General features: G+C 38.1%; 1 protein-coding gene across 4 annotated transcripts in view; it reads left to right on the forward strand.

The window, feature by feature from the left end:
- ZMYM5 (zinc finger MYM-type containing 5) overlaps window positions 1-24,452 on the forward strand; it is a 36,272-nt gene extending 11,820 nt beyond the window's left edge. For 2 of the 4 annotated variants that reach the window (XM_044913234.1, XM_021678207.1), the window contains exons 5-8: window positions 10,593-10,878; window positions 11,925-12,084; window positions 13,295-13,507; window positions 23,012-24,452. In XM_044913234.1, the coding sequence (XP_044769169.1) occupies window positions 10,593-10,878; window positions 11,925-12,084; window positions 13,295-13,507; window positions 23,012-23,770 (1,418 nt within the window). In that variant the 3' untranslated portion in view covers window positions 23,771-24,452. Of the gene's footprint in view, window positions 1-10,592; window positions 10,879-11,924; window positions 12,085-13,294; window positions 13,508-23,011 lie in introns of those variants that run through there. The other 2 variants (XM_021678210.1, XM_021678211.1) reach the window with 2 other exon arrangements.
- The last annotated feature ends 936 nt before the right edge of the window (window positions 24,453-25,388 follow it).

The raw sequence follows: 25,388 nt of genomic DNA on the forward strand, positions 1-25,388 counted from the left end.
CAAATAAAAAAAAAAAAACTTTAAAAAAAAAAAAAAAAAAAAAAAGATGGGCGCCTGAGTGGCTCAGTCAGTTAAGCGACTGCCTTCGGCTCAGGTCATGATCCTGGAGTCCCGGGATCGAGTCCCACATCAGGCTCCCTGCTCAGCGGGGAGTCTGCTTCTCCCTCTGACCCTCCTCCCTCTCGTGCTCTCTGTCTCTCATTCTCTCTCTCACAAATAAATAAATAAAATCTTTAAAAAAAAAAAGAAATTAAAGCTTAAGTTTTTTTTAAGTATGTATTTAACAATAATTATGTATTATATGACAAAATACCATTTTTAATGAAAATTACTTTCAGAATTTAGTGAACAGCATTGTTTTATATTTCTGCAAATCTCTTTAAAGTTTGACATAATAGAAGACAGCAAGGTATTTGGTATCTTCTCATATCTATTTCTACATTGAATCTGTTGCTATATCTTGTTTTAAGTATAAAATGAAAATCTGCCCTCACATAGACATTTGGTTGTAGAAGAGAGCACTATTTTAGGTAATTATGGATAGTTGTGGGGTTTTTGACACAGCACCAAAACTTGATAAGTGGCAGTTTCTTAAAGTTTCTTAATACTGTGGAATCTGAAACCAACTAGTGAAGTTTTCATACTTTATTACATTAAGATTCATTGATCTGTGAATGAGTCTTTACCTTTGTATGATTTGGTAATATTGTGCTTTAGTCAGTTAGAAAATACATAGATTTGGAAAATACCGATTCACTGAACTTCTGGATGTTGACACTTTATTTTAAATGTTGACACTTTAGAAAGCTGTCCAACTGACAGTGGTGGATACAGTTTTCAAAGATGCTAATTTTCACTTGAAAGCTCAGATTTTCTCAGCAACAAATACTGTCATTTTTCTTGAAGTGAATTTTTCTTGATTTATTTTCAAGAAAATGTCAATAACCAGTTTGTCAGTTATTCTTTCAAGTAAAAATGGTATTTCATGAAAAAGCATAGTTCATCTTGCAGTGTAACTATTTTACAAGCACTTTTCCACTTTTCCTTCAGACAACCATTGTACTTTGGTATGAAACAGAGGTGGTCTATGTATGCTTCCCTGCTTATGCATGTTTCTCTGTTTATCACACAGAATATTAAGATGTATTCAAAAGCTTAAATTTAGTAAGATTAATAATAATATTTACTATTTCATCATGGACATCTATTATATAATACATCATTTTACTGGTCTTTGTCCTTAGTTCTTAGGAGAAAGACTAAATCCTTGGAATTTCCCAAGTATTGGGATTGTGTTTTCTATTTATGAGCCCTTTGGATCACACTTGAATTTGGGCTAAGACTTAGATGAGATGACCGAGGCTGAGGGAGGGTCACCAGAAAGACCAACCATGTGATTATAGAGTGTTGGAGGTTTTAGCCAGCCCAACCTCAAGGGAGGAGAGGGAGGCTGGAGATTGAGTTCAGTCACATGCAGTGAGGCGCCAATAAAAACTCTAGACACCAAAGCTCAATGCAGCCTCCTGGTTGGTGTACTCATCAATATGCCAGGTAGGTATCGCTACCTGATTCCATAAAAAGTAGGCACAGAAGCTTCTAGACCTTATCATTCTTTGTCTCTTCATTTGGTCGGTCCAGATTTGGATCCTTAATATTAAAACTGTGATTGTAAGTATAGAGCTCTCCTAAGTTCTGTGAGTCATTCTAGCAAATTATTAAACCTGAAGGGGGCCTTAGGAACCTCCCAGATTTATAGCTAGTTGGCCAGAAGTATGGGTGGCATCTGAAGTGACTGGCAGTCTTGTTGGGCATTATGCCTTTTAAACCTGCGGGGTCTGATCCTAATTCCAGGTTAGTGTCAGAATTGTATTCACCAGTTGGTGTTGATGTAACGACCATAAGTGCAGGTGACACTTTTTTCTTTTCTGCAACTGTGTGATAGTAAAGAAGTAAGATTCGGTTCTACTGCCAGCAGTTTTACTCATCACTGCTTTTGCACCATTATTGTAAATGCCAACACAGTGAAAAATGCAAATAATCTTAGTATTATCATAGAAGTAGTTTGGCCTCACAGATCCCTGTTTATTTCTTTTTGTAATACAGTGTTGAATAGAAATGGTAAAAGTATAAAGCCTTGCCTTGTTTTTGACCCGGAGTGAGGGTAGGACAACATTTGACATTTCATCATTATTAGCTCTTGTCAAATATAATTATCTTTTTTGTGTTTATATAATCATTTAATAGTTTGTTATTTGAAGTTGTTGCTAGTCTTTGCAATTGTAAAGAGGTTTTTCATGAATAGTTCTGCAAGGTGGCACACTTCTCTTATTTTCTTGAGAAAAGTTTCTATAGGTGGAATTGCTAGGTCAAAATGTCAACATATTAAAAAAAAGTGTCAACATATTTTTTTTTAAGATTTTATGTATTTATTTTAGAGAGAGCATGCGTGTACATGCATATGTGAGGAGGAAGAGGGAAAGGGAGAGGAGAGAATCCCAAGCAGACTCTGCGCTGAGTACAGAGCTGGACTTGGGGCTTGATCCCATGAGCCCGAGATCATGACCTGAGCCAAAACCAAGAATGGGAGACCAAACCGACTGAGCCACCCAGACACCCCAAAGTGTCAACATATTTTTTAAAACTTTTGATGATCTGTGCAGAATTGCCCCCACCAAAAAATGGTAATACTTTCCTTACAGCATAAATTTTTCCATATTGCAAGTTTGGGGATAGGAGTGTTATTTAATGTTTGCTAAACTGGTCATTGAAAGGTGGTGTCAGGGTGCCTGGGTGGCTCAGTTGGTTAAGCGACTGCCTTCGGCTCGGGTCATGATCCTGGAGTCCTGGGATCGAGTCCCGCATCGGGCTCCCTGCTCAGCAGGGAGTCTGCTTCTCCCTCTCCCTCTCCTCCCTCTTGTGCTCTCTCTCTCTCTCAAATAAATAAATAAAATCTTTAAAAAAAAAAAAGAAAGGTGGTGTCATCTTAATTTAATTTACACATCACTGAACTTTTAAAAATATATTTGCAAACTTTTTGTTCATGTTCGTCATCCGTTTATTACTGTGTACATCTTTTATTTATTGAATAAGAATTAAATCTGAGAAATCCTGTCATAAAAACTTGTGATCTCTATAGCGAAGGATGTGTAAACTTAAAAGCAATTGAAGGTATTGAAGACTTGAAATAATGTCCATTGAAAATTGTCCTTTTGACGCCTGGGTGGCTCAGTCAGTTTTGAGTGTCAGCCTTTGGCTCTGGTCATGATCCCAGGGTCCTGTGATTGAGTCCTACATCGGGCTCCTTGCTCAGTGGGGAGCCTGCTTCTCCCTCTGCCTGCTGTTCTCTCGCTTTCTCTCTCTCTGGCAAATAGATAAAATATTTTTTAAAAAAAAGGAAGAAAGAAAAAGAAAATTGTCCTTTGGATCTGTTTATTTCTTTTACTCTTTTACCTATATTTTGTTTTACAATTCTTTCTTAAATTTTAGATGTCTGTTTATGTAAGCATGAATTCCATCTTATGTACACATAAACTCTTTAGTTAAAACCAGAAACCTTGCCTTGTATTTCTTTAATGTTTGCTTTGACCATTTTTCACCTTCTGGAATAAATTGATGAAGTTGTGTATTTATTGGCAAATGTGTATAAGTAAGATGCTTTTCTTCTTCTTTTTTTTTTTTTAAGATTTTATTTATTTGACAGTACAAGCAGGGGAGTGGGAGGGAGAGGGACAAGCAAGCTCTCACCGAGCAGAGAGCCCAACGTGGGGCTCGATCCCAGAACCCTGGGATCATGAAGCTGAGCCGAAGGCAGACACTTAACAGACTGAGGCACCCCAAAGATGCTTTTCAATGTAAAGCATAGCATAGGGGGGGCACCAGGGTGGGTCAGTCTCTTGGGCATATGACTCTTTTTTTTTTTTTTTTTTAAAGATTTTATTTATTTATTTGACAGAGAGACAAGAAGAGAGGGAACACAAGCAGGGGGAGCAGCAGAGGGAGAAGCAGGCTCCTCCGGGAGCGGGGAGCCCGATGCGGGGCTCGATCCCAGGACCCTGGGACCATGACCTGAGCCGAAGGCAGACGCTTAATGACTGAGCCACCCAAGCGCCACCGGGCATCTGACTCTTGATCTCAGCTCAGGTCTTAATCTCAGGGTCATGAGTTCAAACCCTGCATTGGGCTCCATGCTGGGTATGGAGCCTACTTAAAAAAAATAAATAAATAAAAGCATAACTTAGACTGATACTGTAAAAAAGCATACTGTAGTTAGATGCTATACTATCATTTCACTCAAATTGTGTGCATAACTGAAACTTGCAAATGTTATTTGGAAGTAGTTTCGATTATTCTTGCCTTGTCGACTCTTTATCTCATTAATTCATAAGTGTATTTTACATTTCTATATTTTCTCATAATGTGAAGTATCAGTCATTTTAAACTGTAACAAAGAGAAAAAGCACAAAATATCTCACTTGACACTCATTCATCTAAATGGAGGCATTCTTGACTACCTACGTTTAAACTATTTTGTTTGATACATGGCAACAAATTTCTGTTATTTATGAAGTATGCATGAATTTACAACATTTCTGAGTTCCCTAAAATTCTATCTTTGGGGACAAAAGTTACAGAACTATACCTTTAAATAATAATAACAATTAGTATGGAATTCTAAAATGAATGTTTACCAAGTTGTCAGGTGAAAAGTGATGCTGAAGATACATTGAAGCTTTCTTAAATGTTAAGTCAACTGTCAAAATGACAGTCTGTCATTGTTGCTATTTTTCTCTAACTTCAATGTAGCATAGTAAAAGTTGTCTTAATTTAGTATTGGCCCTAGGTTTTGTTTTTGCTTCTTTTTGCATTAGTAAAACTAACTAAATTCTACCAGACTTATAGAAGAAGGTGGCACCAATTTTATTATTATTATTATTATTTTGTTACCTAGAGTGTCTTACTTTAGCTTCTAAGATTTTTTTATTTATTTGTCAGAGAGAGAGCAAGCAGGGGGAGAAGCAGGTGCCCCGCTGAGCAGAGAGCCCGATGTGGGACTCGATCCCAAGACCCTGAGATGATGACCTGAGCCAAAGGCAGATGTTTAACCGACTGAGCCACCCAGGCGTACCTTACTTTAGTTTCTATGTGCTTTCTACTTCTATAAGTAGAAGGATTTCCAAAACAGAAAAAAGGAAAAAGAGCAAGATGAAGATTTCTGGGGTTGAGTTACAAATAAATCTAGGGCGTATAGGTTTAAATTTCATAATACAGAATTATGGCTCTGCCTAAAATACACATAAAACTGCATTTTGTCCTATAAAAACAGGATTATGTCCATTAGAATGGACCTTTGAGTCATTTAATCCTTTCATTAACGTTTAGTGTTGACTTTTTCAACAAAAGGTCTTTCTACTCATCACAAATCTTCATATAAACAGCAAAAAACTCATCACAGAAAAAATACCTTTATGTAGAAATCGCTCTTGAGTCTGTTTTATTTTTATTGCATTACAGTCATTTCTGGCTATTCTGATTCTAAGACATTCTATTTCTGATAATAAAAGACTAGGTAATTCCAATCCCTCTTGCAGAAAGTAATTGGGGAGAAGGGGCAAAATATATAAAATATGCATTGAAAGCATCACAGAGCTATAAATATAGTGGGAAAATGAAGGTCCTAAGATCTAAGAGAAGGAGCTTCAGAGAAGTAATCTGTTATTTGAAGCTGCTTTTCTCTTATGGGTGTGCAGTTCTAGGAAAAAAAACTGCAGAGAAAGGCTGTAAGAACTTTCAACAGATTCACAGGGGTCCACAAAGAGGGATACTGGTAGAAAAAACAAACCAAACCCCCCCAAAACACAACTCTTCCAACCTCTGGCTTGGGATGCTGACATCCAGAGCCTCGATTTTTTTTTTTTTTCTTTCAGTTTTTCATGTAAACACAATGAAAACCAAGCACGAACATGAGGAGACGAGGCCATATCACAGAAAATCAAGAGGAAAACAGACAATAGAAGTGAACCTACAAGGGATCCAGATAATAGGATTATCAGATGCAGATTTTAAGGAACTATATTTTTTAAGTGCAGGTTGGGCATAGCCGAAGAATATAAGTGAACTGGAAGAAATAAGAAAAATCCAGATTGAATCATAGAGAGTAACAGGGTAGAAAACCAGAAAAGAATGTAAGATACCTATGACAATTGACAAGAAGGACATGTATTTAATGTCCCAGAAGGAGGAGGAAAGAAATGAGACAGAAGAGGTGCAATTGAGAATTTTCTAAAATGGAGAAAAAACATGAACCTACAAATTCAAGAACATTTACAAATCCCATGCAGCATAAATACCTTAAGAAACCATTAAAAGACATGTACACAAATCATAGTCCAAATTTATAACAATTCAAATGTCCATCAACAGTAGGATGGATAAATAGTTCTAGCCACACAGTGGAATACTACTGCATGTGATGTGAATGAACCTTACAGACAAGATGTTGTGTTAAAGAAATCAGCCACAAAATTGTACATACTGTATGATTTTATGTATGTGAATTTCAAAATAAGAGAAAACTAATCTTTGAAGTCAGAATAGGGATGGCTTACAGGAAAGGAAGGAAATTATCGATTGAGAAAAGACAAAGAGGCTTCTGGGATATTGGACTTTTTCTGTTTGTTTATGTGGGGGTGGTGGTCATGCAAATATTCATTGTAAAAAATTTAATTGAGCAGCATACCTGGGTGGCTCAGTCGGTTGAGAAATAAAACAGTTGTGCTGTTAACAAAGGAAACATTTGTTTTATTTATGTATGCACCAAAGCTAACGTGAAAAAGAAATTTCAGAATCTTGGGGCACCTGGCTGGCTTAGTTGGAAGAGATGCGACTCTTCATCTCAGGGTTGTGAGTTCGAACCCCATGTTAGGTGTAGATATTTAAAAATAAAATCTTGAGGGGCGCCTGGTGGCTCAGTTGTTAAGCGTCTGCCTTCGGCTCAGGTCCTGATTCTGGGTTCGAGTCCGGCATTGGGCTCCCTGCTCCGCAGGAAGTCTGCTTCTCCCTCTCCCACTCCCCTGCTTGTGTTCCCTCTCTCGCTGTCTCTCTCTCTGTCAAATAAATAATAAAATCTTTAAAAAATAAATAAAATCTTAAAAAAAAAAGAAATTTCAGAATCTAATTATTGTCCTAAGCATATAGTTGATGTCTCACATTCCATAATTATATAAACATGCTACTTTTATGGATAAGTCCACAAAATTTAAAAGCCCAGCATTTTTGTTCAGGGTTTTTATTTCTCCCATATTTTTTTAAAGATTTTATTTATTTATTTTTAGAGAGAGAACACGTGCAAATGGGGGGGCCGGGGTAGAGGGAGAGAGAATCTTTTTTTCTTTTAGATTTTATTTATTTGAGAGAGAGAATGGGAGGGGGAGAGAGAGTGAGCATGATGGGGGAGGGTCAGAGGGAGAAGCAGACTCCCTGCTGAGCAGGGAGCGTGATGCGGGACTCCATCTCGGGACGCCAAGATAATGACATGAGCCGAAGGCAGTCGCTTAACCGACTGAGTCCCCCAGGCGTCCTTATTTCTCCCATATTAATGGTAATGACAAATCTTATAATTGTTGCTATTTTTTGTTTCTGTTATTAAATCTAGTGTGGCATCTAGATGATACGTAAAAAAAGTGGTCCCAGAATACAACCTATGTTTGTTCTATAGATGAATATGTAATTTTTGTTTTCTTTGAAATGGTTCAGAAGTAGGAAAACTGAGCGGTAATGAAACTTCTGAGCACTAAGTGATGAAAAACTAATTATGATATATTCCATATTTGTCAGCATGTCATCCTGTGGAATGAAAGAATTGCTTTTGTTATTCTGTTTTATTTTTGCTTGTAAGATAGAGGTGTCTTGGGCGCCTGGGTGGCTCAATAGGTTAAGTGTCTGCCTTTGGCTCAGGTTATGGTCCCAGGGTCCTGAGATCAAGTCCTGCGTGGGGCTCCCTGTTTAGCAGGGAGTCTGCTTCTCCATCTGCCCCGCCCCCCAACTCGTGCATGCACTTGCTCTCTCGCAAAAATAAATAAATAAAATCTTTTTAAAAAAATAAAGGTATCTTGAAATAGGACAGAAAAATAGAAGCAGTAGGTAGGAATTTAGAAATGAAAATACAGTTGTCAGTGTTAATACTGTGAGAGGCCTTTGGGGCTGTGATAGGTGGAGGCGGCAATAGACCTCTTGCTAATGACAAAAGCTATTCTTTTTTAAGATTTATTTATTTATTTTAGAGAGCCAGTGCCTGACTGGGGGGAGGGGAAGAGAGACAGAACCTTTAAGCAAACTCCCCGCTGAGCTCGAAACCTGACCTGGGGCTGGATCCTACCACCCATGAGATCACGACCTGAGGTGAAATCGAGAGTTGGACGCTCAACCCGACTGACCCACCCAGGCCCCCCTACAAAAGCTGTTTTTGAAGATAGTGATAGGATAATTCAGTACTCTGGGGCCTCAAAGCTTTCACCATCTTGCAAGAGTTAGAAATGTAGAACCTCAGGCCCCTCCCTAGAACTATTGATTTTGAATGAATGAATTTATATACATATATATGTAAATGCCTTTTTAATGTATTTAATGTAAATGCATTTTTAAGTAATCTCTACACCCATGACGGGGCTCGAGTTCACAAGCCTGAGATCAAAAGTCACATGCTCTACCAACTGAGACAGTCAGGCACCCCTAGAATCTCTGTTTAAACAAGATTCCCAAGTGATCTCATGCATGTTAAAGTTTGAGAAACATTGTTACCTGTGTATTTTGACGCTAACAATAATACATGATGGAGGAGTCCCTGTGTGAAGTTAGGAAAGCTGAGTCTTCCCAGATTAACCCATCTCTTATATTAATGATTATGGAATAATATTTAGAAGGCTGGGAAGGAATTGTAGAAAGAGTTGCTTTAAAAAGTGGAGTGGGGAGTGCCTGGGTGGCTCAGTTGGTTAGTCTGCCTTTGGCTGAGGTTATGATCCCAGGGTCCTGGGATTGAGCCCTACTTCAGGCTCTCTGCTCAATGGGGAGTCTTCTTCTTTCTCTCCCTCTGCCCCCACCACTCCCACCCCCCGCTGGTGCTCTCTCTCTCAAATAAATAAAATCTTTAAAAAAAAAAAGTGTTTTGGAGTGGTGCCTGAGTGGTACCTTAGTTGGTAGAGCATGCAGCTCTTGGTCTTGGGATCATGAGTTCAAGTCCCACGTTGGAGCTTACTTAAAATGAACAAATAAAAAGTATTTGGGGGCACCTGGGTGGGTCAGTCAGTTAAGAGCCTGCCTTCGGCTCAGGTCATGATCCCAGGGACATCCGGCTCCCCCTGCTCAGCGGGGAGTCTGCTTCTCTCTCTGCCTGCTGCTTCTCCTGCTTGTGTGCGCGCTCGCGCTCTCTCTGTCAAATAAATGAAATCTTGGGGAAAACTATTTTGAAGGAAAGTATACTGATGTTCTTTTTCTTTTTAAGATTTTATTTATTTAATTTTAGAAATAGCTCAAGTGGCAAGAGGAGCAGAGGAAGAGGGACAAGCAGACTCCATGCTGAGCACAGAGGCTGACTGGGGGCTTGATCCCACGACCCTAAGATCATGACCTAAGCTGAAATCGAGTCGGAGGCTTAGCTGACTGAGCCACTCAGGCACCCCCTGATATTCTTCATATTACTTGAAATACACAGAATACGTGGATTGATTGTTTAAAGGGAATAGATATGATAAAGCAAAAATCATAAAATAGTATAGAATCTATTTGTTGGGCATATGAGTGTTCACTGTAAAATTCTTTGACTTTTATATGCTTTAAATTTTTCATAATAAAATATTAGGGAGGAAGATGAAAATGGGCATCATATACCAGATTCTATAGTTATCTTTGATTTGCATATTTGCTTTACTTTATAATATATTAATACTTTCCTCTTTAAGAAGATAAAGTGGCTAATATTTTTTTGCAAGGGCCCCATGTACCAAACATAGTGCTTTACTATATGCATTATCTCATTTAGTCTTCATAACACTCTGATGAGTTAGGTATCGTTGCCAGTTTGTAGCTGAGAAAACCAACAAAACACAATTTAATACACTTGTAAGCTTAGGAGATGCATTTTGAACCTGGGGTCTCTGATTTAAGAGATGATGATTACCGCATTACCTGATTCAAGGGTCACCATGTATATTTTTGGCACAATAGAGTATCGTTCACTGTGAATACAAAGTGGAGGGGCGCCTGGGTGCCTCAATCGGTTAAGCATCCGACTCTTGATTTCGGCTCAGGTCATGATCTCAAGGTCAAGTGATCGAGTGTGTCGTCCCCCCCCACCCCCACCCCCAGTCAGGCTCCTCGCTGGTCTTGGAGCCTGCTTAAGATTCTCTCTCTCTAAAAAAAAGAATACAAAGTGGAACATTTCCCTGGAATTGTGCAACAGGGCTACCTGGCCTTAACCACTTGCTTATGGGGCTGCGTCATTATTCTCTTAAACTTATGCAAAATGAAAATTTAACATATTTTTCTGATGTGAACTTTGAATTGTTCCATGACTTTTTCTTGTGTGTTTTGTTTTTAAGATTCTTGGATCTCCCAGTCAGCATCATTTCCCCGTAATCAGAAACAGCCAGGGGTGGATTCTTTATCACCAGTGGTCTCCCTTCCTAAACAGATTTTCCAGTCTTCGGTCCAACAGCAACTTACAAAACCAGCTAAAATCACTTGTGCACACTGCAGAAAACCTTTACAGAAGGGACAGACAGCTTATCAACGAAAAGGATCGGCTCACCTCTTTTGTTCTACCACCTGCCTTTCTTCCTTCTCTCATAAGTGCACTCCAAAGAAACGCAATGTAATAAGTAAAAAGTAAGCCGTACTTTTCAACATGCTTGAATACTGGCAATATAGATATGTGTTGAATGTAATTGGAGAGCTGCATAGATTTCATGGATACAGTTGTTGCAAAGGTATCTTCAAGGTTTTTGAGCTTGAGTTACCCTAGGGTGTATCAGAGCTATAGGTTCATTTGTACTGTCATTTTTTTTTCTTTTTTTATTAACATATGATGTATTATTTGTTTCAGGGGTACAGGTCTGTGATTCATCAGTCTTACACAGGTTATAGCGCTCACCATAGCACATGCCCTCCCCAATCTCCATCACCCAACCACCCCATCCCTCCCACCCCCCTCCGCTCAGCAACCCCCAGTTTGTTTCCTGAGATTGAGTCTCTTATGGTTTGTCTCCCTCTCTGGTTTCGTCTTGTTTCATTTTTTCCTCTCTTCCCCTATGATCCTCTGCCTTGTTTCTCAAATTCCACCATATCAGTGAGATCATATGATAATTGTCTTTCTCTGATTGACTTACTTCACTTAGCATAATACCCTCTACTTCCATCCACGTCATTGCAAATGGCAAGATTTCATTTTTTTGATGGCTACATAATATTCCTGTGTGTGTGTGTGTGTGTGTGTGTGTGTGTGTGTGTTTGTGTACACCACATCTTCTTTATCCATTCATCTTGTACTGTCCTTATTCTTGGCAAGAAATGAAATGTAGATATAGAAATAAATTGACCCTCTCCCTGCCACTGTCTTCGCCTCATCCCTTCCCCAGCTTTTACCTTAGGTCTTGCAAGTTGCTGCCACCCTTTTTGAATGCTTCAAAAAGTCATAATAACTTATGACAAGGTTCTTGTGCTATAAAATGTTTTTACCTCCAAATCATCTCTTGCCATATTAATTAGGAACTCTTGACAATGAAACCAAAAAAGTGGGTTTTGTTAGATCCAAAAATTATAGTTGATTCCTAGGATTAAATCATGAAAAAAACAAAAATGTTGTTTATTGTTCATATATGTGATTTTTATTAGAATGCAATATTCTTAAATGATGTCTGTCCCTTTTGTTTCAGAGATGTACCTACAAAAAGGGCTACTAACGTTCCTCAAGTTGAGTCAAGAGAATCCTCCCAAGAATTTTGTAGTACGTCTTTGCCTCCCTATGAAGACAACCAGAATCTTAGAAAAAGAATTAATAAATCAAGATGTATAATCTGTAGTAAACTAACAGAGGTCTGGACTTTCATATCTTATTTCAGTTATTATCTAGGTTTTTTTTTTTTTTTCCCCTAAAGATTTTATTTATTTATTTGAGAGAGAATGAGATAGAGAACATGAGAGGGGGGAAGGTCAGAGGGAGAAGCAGACTCCCTGCTTAGCAGGGAGCCCGATGCGGGACTCGATCCCAGGACTCCCGGATCATGACCCAAGCCGAAGGCAGTCGCTTAACCAACTGAGCCACCCAGGCGCCCAGTTATTATCTAGGTTAACAGGGATAATTTTAACTTTTCAGTGTTATTATATGCTCTGCCGTCTACATAATACACATGTCCTGGATCTACACAATGAAGTTAAAGGGAATGATAAGGATATGTTCAAACTAACTCTCTTAGGATCAGATATCCCATTGGCATGGTATGGAAAGTACACAGCTATTTCCATGAAATTAGATATACTCCTAAACAAAGCAGTAGTTCTCTGGTGAATTTTGTTCTTACTAGCCACTCTAAATAAAAGTGTAGGTTCAGGATGCAAAGGATGCAACCAATCCTGGTACAAGAATATGTAGAACAAGTGGAGTTAAGGGTGCTGATACCCTCACATTTCTTAAGTGGTATTGCCATCTTTCCAGTTGCTCAAAGAAGAAACATTTCATATAGGAAGTCTTCACTTAACACAGTTCTTGGTGACTGAATTTGGTGTTTCCCAGAGCCTTGCAAATTGAAGATACAATTTTATCTCAGTTACCACAGAACTGAGCAAAGCAAGAACCACCTTACTTGTGTATATACAGACACCATCCCGAATATGGTAATATTATTCTTGTAGCCCCTCCCATAAATTTTCTAGGGCAATGAAGTTTATAATACCAGAAATTCCCAATCCATTTCTTTTAAGCAGGTCATATTAAAGTCTTCTAAACCAGTTCATTTCCTCTAGTTCTTAAGTGTCTCTGGGGAAGTTATTACTGATTTTATAGGTTTTTTGTTCTGTGAATCTATGAATAAAACGAAAGAATGATTTACAAAGAAATCAGAGATAAAAATGTAAGAGTAACAAAATGTGCTTATTAGTCTTTTCCCTGAATATGTCTTCCACGGAGAAATTACTAGAGGTTGGTTTTTGAGGGTGTGGGGGTTTTTTTGTGTGTGTTTTTTTTAAACTTTCTCTTCACTTACTGTGCTAATCTGACTGATTTAATAAATTCTGGCTTTTCTTTTAGATTCGCCATGAAGTCAGCGTTAATAATGTAATACATAAACTGTGCAGTAACCAGTGCTTTAATAAGTACAGGTTGGCCAATGGACTAATAATGAATTGCTGTGAACAGTGTGGAGAGTACTTGCCCGGTAAAAGTCCTGGAAACAATGTCCTGATCATTGAAGGTCAGCAGACAAGATTTTGCTGCCAAGGTTGTGTTAATGAATATAAACAGGTAATTCTTTTCAATGCATTTTAAATGATCAAGTATACAATAGCTTCTGCCTGTTAGCTTACAATAATCAGATTTATCTTAGAATCTCATTTAGTTCCATTTTTGTCAATCTGTCATTGAGCTGTCCCATCTCAAATGAGTATTGAAATCAGTTGCATATTCTAAGCTAGTTTTCCTTCCTCTTCTATTTTGTAGAATAGTGTAGAGAATAGGTATTAACTTTTCTTAAATGTTTGGTAGAATTCATCTGTGAACTCAGTCCTGGACTTTGTTTAGAGTTTTTTGATTACTGATTCAGTTTTGGAAGATTATGTTTCTGGGAATTTACCCATTTCTTCTAGGTTGTCCATATGTTGGCATATAATTTTTCATAATATCCTCTTAGAATCTTTTGTGTTTCTGTAGTGTCATTATTTTTTTTCCATTTCTGATTTTATTTGGGTGTTCTTTTTTTCTTGATGAGTGGCTAATGGTTTATCAGTTATTCTGTTTTATCTTTTCAAATGGTCTTTTCTATTGTTTTTTTAATCTCTGAAATTATTTATACTCTCTTGTTATTTTCTTCTTTCTACTGGCTTTGGACTTGCTTTGTTTTTTTTCTAGCTCTTTTAGGTGTACAGTTAGATTGTTTGAGATTTGTTTTGCTTTTTTAAAGTAGGCCTGTGTTGCTATAAACTTCCTTCTTAGAACTGCTTTTTGCTGTGTCCCAAAGATTTTGGACCTTCACATTTTCATTTTCATCTGTCTCCATGTATTTTTTTTTATTTTCTCTCATTTCTTCATTGACCCATTCATTGATTGTTTAGTAGAATGTTTTTTAGCCTCCATGTGTTTGTTTTTTCCCATTTTTTTCTTATACTTGATTTGTAGTTTCACACTCTTGTTATCAATAAGGAAAGATGCTTGATATGATTTCAGTCTTAAATTTATTGAGACTTATTTTGTGGTCTAACATGTGATCTGTCCAAGCGAGTGTTCTGTGTGCACTTGAAAAGAATGTATTCTGCTGGTTTTGGATGGAATGTTCTGTATATACATATATTCATATACATACATATATATGTATATGTATATATGCTATATATACATATACATATACATATACATATACATATGCTATATATACATATACATATATATAGATGTTTATATTAGACCAGATGTTTAGTCCATCTGGTCTAATGTGTCATTCAAAGCCACAGTTTTGTTGTTGTTGTTGTTTTTAAGATTTTATTTATTTATTTGACAGAGAGACACAGCGAGAGAGGGAACACAAGCAGGGGGAGTGGGAGAGGGAGAAGCAGGCTCTCCGCCGAGCAGGGACCCTGATGCGGGGCTCGATCCCAGGACCCTGGGATCATGACCTGAGCCGAAGGCAGACGCTTAATGACTGAGCCACCCAGGCGCCCAAAGCCACAGTTTTCTTATTGATTTGCAGTCTAGATGATTTATCCATTGATGCAAGTGAGGTGTTAATGTCCCCTCTATTACTCTTATTACTATCAGTTTCTCCTTTATGTCTGTTAACATTTGCTTTATGTATTTAGGTGCTCCTGTGTTTGGTGCATGGATATTTACTATTGTATGTCCTCTCTTGCTCTCTTCCCTTGTGGTTTGATGGATTTCTTTAATGTTATGCTTGGATTCCTTTCTCTTTATTTTTTGTGTATGACAGGTTTTTGGTTTGTGGTTACCATTGGGTTCATATATAACATCTACTCTGTATAGCAGTCTCTTAAGTTGATGGTTGCTTTATTTCAAACGCATTCTGAAGGCACTACATTTTTATTACCCTTTGCACATTTTATGTATATGATGTCATATTTTATTTACATCCTTTTATTTTGTGTATTCCTAAACTAATTTTTGTAGATATAATAGATTTTACTACTTTTGTGTTTTAATCTCCATACTGGCTTCATAAGTGATTAATCTACTACCTTTACTATATATTACTATATATTTTACCTGTGAAATTTTTTCTTTTCATAATTTTCTGTGATTTATGGCCTTTTCTTTCCAGTCAAAGAATTCCCTTTAACATTTCTTATGGGGTGCCTGGGTGGCTTAGTTAAGCCTCTGACTCTTGGTTTCAGCTGAGGTTGTGATCTCGTGATCTCAGGGTCCTGGGATCAAGTCCTGTGTCAGGCTGCGTGCTCAGCTGAGTCTGCTTCCCCTCTCTCTTTCTCTCCCTCTCCCCCAACACGTGCATACACACTCTCTAAAATAAATAAATAAATCTTTAAAAGAAAGAATTCCTGGAGTGCTTGGGTGGCTTAGTCAGACCCTGCTCAGCAGGGAGTCTGCTTCTCCCTCTCCCTTTGCCACTCCTCTCTGCTCATGTGTGCGCGCGCTCTCTCTCTCTCTCTCTGTGTCTTGCTCTCTTTTTCTCAAATAAATAAAATCTTTAAAAAAAAAAAAATTCCCTTTAACATTTCTTGTAAGGCTGGTTTGGTGGTGATGAACTCCTTTAACTTTTGTCTGGGAAACTCTGTTTCTCCTATTCTGAATGATAATCTTGCTGGGTAAAGTATTCTTGGTTATAGGTTTCTTCTTTCAGCACTTTGAATATCTCATACCACTTTCTTTTGGTCTGCAAAGTTTCTGTTGAAAAATCAGCTGATAGCCTTCGGTTTCCCTTGTTTGTAACTATTTTCTCTTGCTTCTTTAAAAATTCTGTATTTATCATTACTTTTTGCCATTTTCATTATTATGTGTCTTGACATGGACCTTCTTGGGTTCATCTTGTTAGGGGCTCTCTGTGCTTCCTAAACCTGTTTCCTTCCCCAGATTAGGGATGTTTTCAGCTATTACTTAATTGAAATAAGTCTTTCTGGCATCCTTATACTGCAAATGCTATTCTGCTTAATGATGTTGCAGAGTTCCCTTAACCTGTTCTCACTTTTTATTCTTTTTTCTTTTTGCTGTTTAGCTTGAATGATTGCCAGTACTCTTCCATATTGCTGATCTGTTCTTCTACTTCCTCTCATTTGCTGTTGATTCCCTCTATTTCAGTTACTGAATTCTTCAGCTCTGACTGGTTCTTTCTTGTATTTTCTGTCTCTTTGTTCAAGTTCTGATTCATCTACTCTTTTCTCAAGTCCAGTGAGTATCTTTATGATCATTACTTTGAATTCTTCCTCAGGCAAATTGCTTATCTCCATTTCATTTAGCTTTTTTATTGTAATTTTGTCCTGTTCTTTCCTTTGGGCCATATTCCTCTGTGTTTGTTTCTCCATATTAAGAAAGTCACCTATATCTCCTGGTCTTGAAAATGGTGGCCTTATGTAGAAGTCCTGTGGTGCCCTATAACACAGTCTTTCCTAGTCACCAGAACCAAATGCTCCAGGTGTGTCCCTTGTGTGGGGTGCTTGCGCCCTCCTATTGTAACTGAGCCACGATTGCCTTCAGTTCAGCCACTTATAATGACTCACTTTGTTTGCTGTGGGTGCAGTGGGCAGGGTTTGCTCCGGGTGCTATTGAGGAACCTGTCATGGCTGCTGCAGGCAGCTATTGTGGTCTCATTGGTGGGTGGGGAAGCCATCAGCCTAGCAGTCTGCAGTTAGCCTTTCTGACACAGCTATAGGTGCATCAAAGGGCAAGTCTTGCTCCCTGTGCAGCCAGCTAAGGTTCCCAGCTACAAGAACTGCACGCATGGTGTGTGGGCTTATTTCCCCCCACTTTCCCAGTGCGGGAATCACTTTAGAGTGGCACCAGTCCCAGCTAAGGCTGCCAGGTTGGATGGGGCAGGGTACACAGTGCTAGCAAAGTAGATGGAGAGTGTTTGTGTTGGCTCTTGCAAGTGACCAGTTAGTTATATAGGCTGGGGGTGGGAGGGAATGGTACCCACTAGCACTTTTCTTAGAGTAATCTGCAGATCCTGCCCGTTTGGCACACCTTCTAAAACAAGTCAATAAATCTTCATGTATACCTCAGGTGCTGTTAAAACTGCTACTTCTCTTCTGTGTCTCAGGTTGTTATTTAGTATGCTGGCACTTTAAGGATGAGCACTCAGTTTCCTGTTGCCTTCCAGCTATCCCAGAGTTAAGCCCACTGATTTTTTTTTTTTTTTTAAAGGCAGAGGCGTTTATTCAAGCAGAGATGAGCCAGACACAGACACAACATGGTAGGAATACAGGGGGTCAGGGTCAGGATATAGGAGCATACCCTCACTCTGTGGCCAGACACCCCAAGAGGGTGTAGTGAGGGGGGACAGGGCTGGTGAGCCCTATCACGAAGACCACCACAGCCCCCTCCCCTGAGAGGGACCTTTCCCACCCTACTGAAGGAGGGGTGCAAGGAAAGGGGCCTAGTCCTATAGTAGTTCATATAAGTGTCACTGGTTTTTAAAGCTTCTGGAGTTAAGCCCTGCTGGTTTTCAAAGCTACACATTACAGCAATTCATCTTCCCAGCGCAGATCCCCAGTGCCAAGAGTGTCCTGTGTGGAGTCTGAGCCTCTCTTCTCCATGCTTGTGGGTGTCTCTCCTTGTTGTGGTTAGTTACACCAGGTATTTGGTTCTCAGGTACATCTTTTTTCAGTGTGGACTTTTCTCTCTGATTATCCATGGAAGGTCTGTTCTGCCAGTCTTTAGGTCATTTTCAGTTAGTGTGTTAGGTATAGCTGTTTTCTTGTGTCCGTGGATCAAGGTGAGCTCAAGACCCTCCTACTCTGCTATCTTCCACCATTTGGTACCATATCATTTTAATGGGAAAAGTAAGAACTTTTTAACAAGTAGTGCTAGGATGGATTTTTGGTTGTTTGGAAATAAATGTGCCTTGACCTCATTTTTTTTCCATACAAAAAAATTTATTCAATAAATGTAAAACCAGGAATGTTCTTAACCCCCATTTCATTGGATAAGGATTTAAGTGGTTAGTTTAAGGGAAAAGTAACCCTGAAGTGTGCAAAGCTTATTAAACAGTAGAGGAAACAATAGGTGTCTATAGTTAACTTTTAAGTTTTTAAAAGGAAGGCTTATTTATGTTATCTTTATTATTTTCTTTATATACACCGTACCTCTTTTTTTTTTTTTTTTTAAGTTTTTTTTTATTTAACGGGGAGAGAGCGAGTACAAGCAGGGGGAGCGGCAGGCAGAGGGAGAGGGAGAAGCAAGCTTCCCGCCAAGCAGGGAGCCCGATGCAGGGCTGGATCCCAGGACCCTGGGATCATGACCTGAGCTGAAGGCAGACTCTTAACAACTGAGCCACCCAGGCGCCCCTACAAGTATTTTTTTTAAATGGATGATTTACTTGTAACTGCTTAGACCATGACTTTTTACTAAGTTAAAGGCAGTGAGCTCATAAACGGATATAATGCATATCATCTGAAGAGCATGAAACTTACACATAGATAACCCACTTTTTACTCCTAAATGAACACCAAAGGAAGTAAAAACAAGAAAATACACATAGTCAAAATAGGCAGCAATTATATATCCAGACTTTCTTGAATTACTATATTGTCTGCCACTCTGATCCCCAAAAGAAAGTCTCTCCATTCTACCATGTATATCTCAGTGATGCAAAATAGCTCATAAACAGTTGGCAGATACAAGAATGATATTTCCAGGGGCGCCTGGGTGGCTTAGTTGGTTGAGCGTCTGCCTTTGGCTCAGGTCCTGATCCCAGTACGGAGTCTTGCATCAGGCTCCCTGCTCAGCGGGGAGCCTGCTTCTCCCTCTGCCCTTCCCCCCTGCTTGTGCACTCTCTCTCTCTCTGTCAAATAAATAAAATCTTAAAAAAAAAAAATGATATTTCCATATATTATAGAAGTTTTATAAATGTACCTCCCCCACCACCATCACATTAATGGTTAGTGTCAGGCCTTTTCACAGTAGAAAGTCTTAATAATATAAGAAGACTTTAAGGAAAAACTGAAATCTTGCAGTTAATGGTTTATCTGAGAAAAGCATACACAGTAATTAAATGCAGACATTGAATCTTTTTTTTTTTTTTAAAGATTTTATTTATTTATTTGAGAGAGAGAGAATGAGAGACAGAGAGCATGAGAGGGAGGAGGGTTAGAGGGAGAAGCACATTCCCTGCTGAGCAGGGAGCCCGGCAGAGATTGAATCTTGATCTTACCCAATGACCTAACCAGGGGTCATTTTTTTCCCCTAAGGACACTTGGCAACATCTAAATATTTTTCATTAGGGCGCCTGGGTGGCTCAGTTGGTTGAGCGACTGCCTTCAGCTCAGGTCATGATCCTGGAGTCCCTGGATCGAGTCCCGCATCGGGCTCCCTGCTCGGCGGGGAGTCTGCTTCTCCCTCTGACCCTCCTCCCTCTCATGCTCTCTGTATCTCATTCTCTCTGTCTCAAATAAATAAATAAAATCTTTAAAATAAATAAATAAATAAATAAATATTTTTCATTATCACAGTTGGGGTAGTGCTGTTGGCATCCACTGGTTAGGGGCGAGGGATGCTGGTAAACATCCTGCAATGCACAGGACAGTCCCTCACAATAAAGAATTATCTGGCCCAAGATGTCCATGGCGCCAAAGTTGAGAAATCCTACAACCAAAGGATAAATAGATGGCTGGATGATACACATGGTAAATACAATGAGAAGGAAGAAAACTAAATTTCTTTCTTCCTCATTGAAAAGCCGATTTGTGATGCCTAAAACTGGGAGGAAAAGCCAGTAAATAGCGATACAAACATGTTACTTTGAGATTTGGACATAAACACCAAATGAATCAGCCAATAGAGTTAAAAGTGATTAACTTCTGGGAAAGAAGAAATGGGTAAAGGTGGTTGGAGAGTGCTATTTGTTTTAATTAACCAGGTAAAACTAGTTGTTGCTTTATATTAAATGTATATTCAATTTTGATTGAATAAAACCTTTACAATGTTAAAGATACTGAAGTTCAGATAAAGTGTCTTACCCAAAGTCACATAGCTAGATTTGACCTTACATCTAAAACCCTAGTTTGCTCTATTGAATCTGACATGAATATTTAATTATACATGTGCCTTATCTCCCTTAATAAGCTGTAGGTTCCCTGAGGCCAGGATCTATATCTGATTCAATTTAGTAATCTTCAGAATAAGTAGCCTTCTATGTGGGGTGATTTAACCATCTCACTGGGACACTTCTGAGAGTGAAATGAGATTCTGTCAATAAATAATAGTGCTCTTCATCTTGATACCCTTCTTTCCAGTGGTTTGTTTTGTTTTGTTTTCCCCTTCTGTTTTTTTAGAGGCTTTATAGTTAATTGGTGCCTGCCTCACCTGCTTTTTACTTAGCTTCAGTTTTCACCCAGGTCATCAGTAAAAATGTTGGTTGTGAGAGATATAGTATTGCACTAGAGTACTTTTGAACTTCATTTTCAGAGAATCTCAGATGAATGTCCCTGGAAAGATGCCTGAAGACACAGATAGGGAAAGATATAACCAGTTTAATCTTGGAACCTAGAATAGAAAGCAGAAAACCCATGAGCCTTTGGATCAGCCACCTTTGTCTTCTTATTATCAGTTCTTGGTATTAGACCACATTCAGTAATTGTTAAATGATCACAGGTATCCTTGTTAGAGCTCATGCCCAGAATAATAGCTAACATGACTGTGGTGCCAGATACAGTTTTACATGTATTTTTGCATTTAATCATCTAAACAGCCTCCCTAGTTAGGTGCAGTCGATATCTTCATTTTATTGCCAAAGAAATTGAAGCTTCAGTGATCAAGTAACTTGCCCAAGGTCATACAGTTGGGACATGGCCCATCCATTGAGAATTATGACTATAACAAGTTGAATACCTGTTCATTACCAGGAAACTAAGGAAGGAGAAACAAGTCTAAGCTTGGATTTGGTTATATAAAAAATAACACTAACTATAGTCATTGGCCTTCTGTTGGCTTTTTTATATGCTTTTCAATACAGTTTCATCCAATCCCATAGTTTTAATTAGTAGATTTTGATAACTTCCAAAATATATCTGTAGATAATATTTCCCTTTTTTTTGTTTTTTGTTTTTAATTTTTTTTGTGTGTGTAGATATTTTTTTCAATTTTAGGCTAGTATATCCATTTGTTATCTCCATTTGAATGTTCCACAAATCTCAAATTCCTTGTCTAAAACTGAAACTCCAAACCCGTTTTCGCTCTGTTTCCTGTATCAGTAAATGATCCCACCATTTGGTCAGATGCCCAGGCAGAAACTTAGGGTCATTCTTTACTCCTTCCTCTTCCTTGGCCTCCAGAGCCACTCAGTTAGCAGTAGTCCAGATATCTCTCAACTCTATCCTATCTCTACTCCTACAATCCTAGATATATAGCCACCATCATCTCTTGCCAGAATTAAACTACCACAGCTTCTGACTGTCTCTGTACCCTTGGTCTTCCTTACAGTTAGAAATCCATAATGCAATCAGCAGTCTAAGTATGAATTTGATTATGTTGCTCCTGCTTTTTTTACTTCATGCTGCCAATGTTGCTTTCAGGGTTAAATCAAAACAAAGCTTTTAGTTGGTTTGTTTTTGTTTTTAAAATTTATTTATTTTAGAGGGGAGAAGGGCAGAGAGAGAGAGAATTTAAGCAGACTCTGCACTGAGAACGAAGCCCGACGTGGGGCTCGATCTCACAATACTGAGCTCATGACCTGAGAGTCAGGACACTTAACTGACTGAGCCACCCAGGCACCCCAAGACCCTTAGTTTTCTTAAACATTATCAAGTGCAGGGTTCCAGTTGTGCTGTATACAAAAATATTACAGCTAATAGGGTGCCATTCACATTGTATATATTTTTGTTATTTTGAATTTTATTGACTCTAAAATCAGTTATAAGTCTTACTATTAAATGGAATCATACAATAGTGATACTTTGTGACTGGCTTTCACATATACTGTTTTCAAGGTTCATCCATGTTGTAGCATATAACTTGTTTTTATCGCCAAGCAATATTCCATTGTATGGATAACACCCACATTTTGTATTTATCCATCAGTAATGGACATTTGAATTATTTCTAGTTTTTGGCTATTATGAATAATGTTGCTATGAACACTTTGTACAAATCTGTGTAGACCTACATTTTCATTCTGGTATTGGTGGGTCATATGGTAACTCTTAAGAAATTGCCAGGCTGTTTTCCAAGGCACCTGTACCATTCTACATCTGCACTAGCACCTCAGGAAGGTTTCGATTTTTCCACATCTTTGCCAATACTTGTCATTATATTTCCTTTCATTATAGCCATCATAGTGGGTGTGAAGTGGTATGTGGTGGTCAGCTTTTCATGTGCTTATTGGGCATTTGTATATACATTAATTTCTTAACATTTTTTTAAGGATTTTCTTTCTTTATTTTGAGAGAGAAAGCACAAGCGGAGGGGAGGGGCAGAGGGAGAAGCAGGCTCCCTGCTGGGAGCCCAACTTGGGGCTCGATCCTAGGACCCTGGGCTCATGACCTGAGCCAAGGGCAGATGCTTAACTGATTGAGCCATACAGGTGCCCCTCTTTTTAACAATTCTAAGATAAAGTTGTAATCTCTTTCTCCCCAGATGATGGAAACAAAATCAAAAAATTTGTCAGCATCAGAAAACAGAAAAAGGAATGCGGTTAGAGAAGAAGAAAATGAGAGAAAATTATATGGACCATTGAATACTCTTTTAGAAAAAAAAGAGGGAATACCAGAGAAAAAGGAAAAGACTTCAGAGCTACAGGTTTTGGCAGAATATAGCACAGATGCATCACTGATCAAGCAGGATGTGAATTTACCTTCTTCTATGTTAACCATAACTGATAAATTTCAAGAGCCACTGGAAGAGAAAAAATCAGAAGACTGCATTATATCAGTTGTACTTTCTACAGACCCAGGTACATGGCCCCGAATTTTGAATACTAAACAACGGGACATTCTTGTTGAAAACGATCCACCTCAAGTAAGAAATTTTAACTTTCCAAAAGACAATACAGGGAGGAAATTTTCAGAAACTTACTACACACGAATTCTTCCAAATGGTGATAAAACCACTAGATCCTGGTTACTTTATTCGACTTCAAAAGATTCTGTATTTTGTTTGTATTGCAAACTCTTTGGGGAAGGAAAAAATCAATTGAAGAATGAGAATGGGTGCAAAGATTGGCAGCATTTATCACATATTCTTAGCAAACATGAGGAAAGTGAAATGCATATCAACAATAGTGTTAAGTATTCAAAATTAAAATCTGATTTGAAAAAAAATAAAACTGTGGAATCAGCAGAACATGGATTACATGAGAATGAGAAAAATGATGGTGTGCTCTTGTTGTACACATAATATACCTGATGTGGTTCTTGACATAATAAGGTCTTAAATTTATTCAGAAAAGATCTATATCCTAATGGTCAGTACCATTTTTGTTGGGAGGCTCCTATGACTTGCAGCAGTTCATTAGCAATAAGTATAATAGCAAATAAATAGTAAAGAATGTTTCTGTTCCAAATTCTAAAGCTAATTGGGTTCAGTAGTGATTAATGCAGATTTCAGTAAAGGCAGTTATTTTTTCATTCTGTGTGAATTCACACCTTTTACAATTGGCATTTGAGGACTAACATTTAACATGTTTGGTTAATTTTCTGTTCTCATTACTTTGAAAGGAGGAGAAAAAGGCTTCAATTTATCAATACTAGTTTGAACAAGATACTGTGTGACTATTCTCATTATTAAGGTAAAAACAGTCAGAAACAGTTTGAGAGTAGAATGGAATCTGAAACTGCAGCTTTTTGCTATTAAACCAAATACCTGTGATTTATTTCTTTTGGGCAAAACATTTTTTTATTATTTGAGCAAAGCAGTATTATTTGTTACATTGTATTAAGGTGATTAATTTGCATTTTATTGGTCTTAATTTATAAATGTTTTTGCTCTTATTGTTGTGTGAGAACTATAAGAATAAAGAGTGTATACCTATTTTTATGTTAGTACAAATCTAAGAAATATTAAAAATATGTTAAGTCAACCTTTAGGTATTGTGGCAATTTTTTTTTCCTCTGAAGGAGACTACATGCTTAAATTTGAGAAATACACTAATGAAAATTAAGGATCTCTGTTTTTTCAAATGGTCACTATTCCCATCACTATATTTAGTAATTCCCCTTTGTATCTGATTTTGGATACCAACTTTATCATATATTAAATTCTTTTTTTTTTTTTTTAAAGATTTTTTATTTATTTATTTGACAGAGAGAGACACAGCGAGAGAGGGAACACAAGCAGGGGGAGTGGGAGAGGGAGAAGCAGGCTTCCCGCCGAGCGGGGAGCCCGATGCGGGGCTCGATCCCAGAACCCTGGGATCATGACCTGAGCCGAAGGCAGACACTTAACGACTGAGCCACCCAGGCGCCCCCATATATTAAATTCTTAAATATACCTGGGTTGTGTTTCCAAGCTGTGGAACAAAATGGCATATGAGCGATGACCAGAGCAGAACAAGGTGCATTCCCTTTGGTGGGGGGTGACACTAGGAGTACTTGTAGACTCTCAGTGATGCCAGTGCATAAAATTATTTTTAGAATACCTAGGAAAATCATTCTCATTAATTTATAACCATTTTGGTTTTTGACACTGGACCGTTTCAGTCTTTCGGAGTTGGATTTGAATGAAGCTTTGGGATGTTTCCAAAAATCCAGTTTACTCTTGGAGGCCTAAGAGGCTTCTCTAGGAATATAACACAGGTTTTGAAGTTCCTTTCCAAATGATTAATGGGCCCATTATTTCATTAAAACTTAACAGTTAATTGAATGACATTATATTAGATAGACGCTTGGTATCAGTGGTATCTGAGTAAACTAATGAAATCAGCCAGTGGCTACTTAAGATAATTTGCTAAAAACATTGAATTTGTCCATTGAGAAAACAATTAAATCCTTTCCTTTATTTATTTATTTGACACAGA

This window comes from Neomonachus schauinslandi, chromosome 3 (genome assembly GCF_002201575.2).
Source record: "Neomonachus schauinslandi chromosome 3, ASM220157v2, whole genome shotgun sequence".
Classification (NCBI taxonomy): domain Eukaryota; kingdom Metazoa; phylum Chordata; class Mammalia; order Carnivora; family Phocidae; genus Neomonachus; species Neomonachus schauinslandi.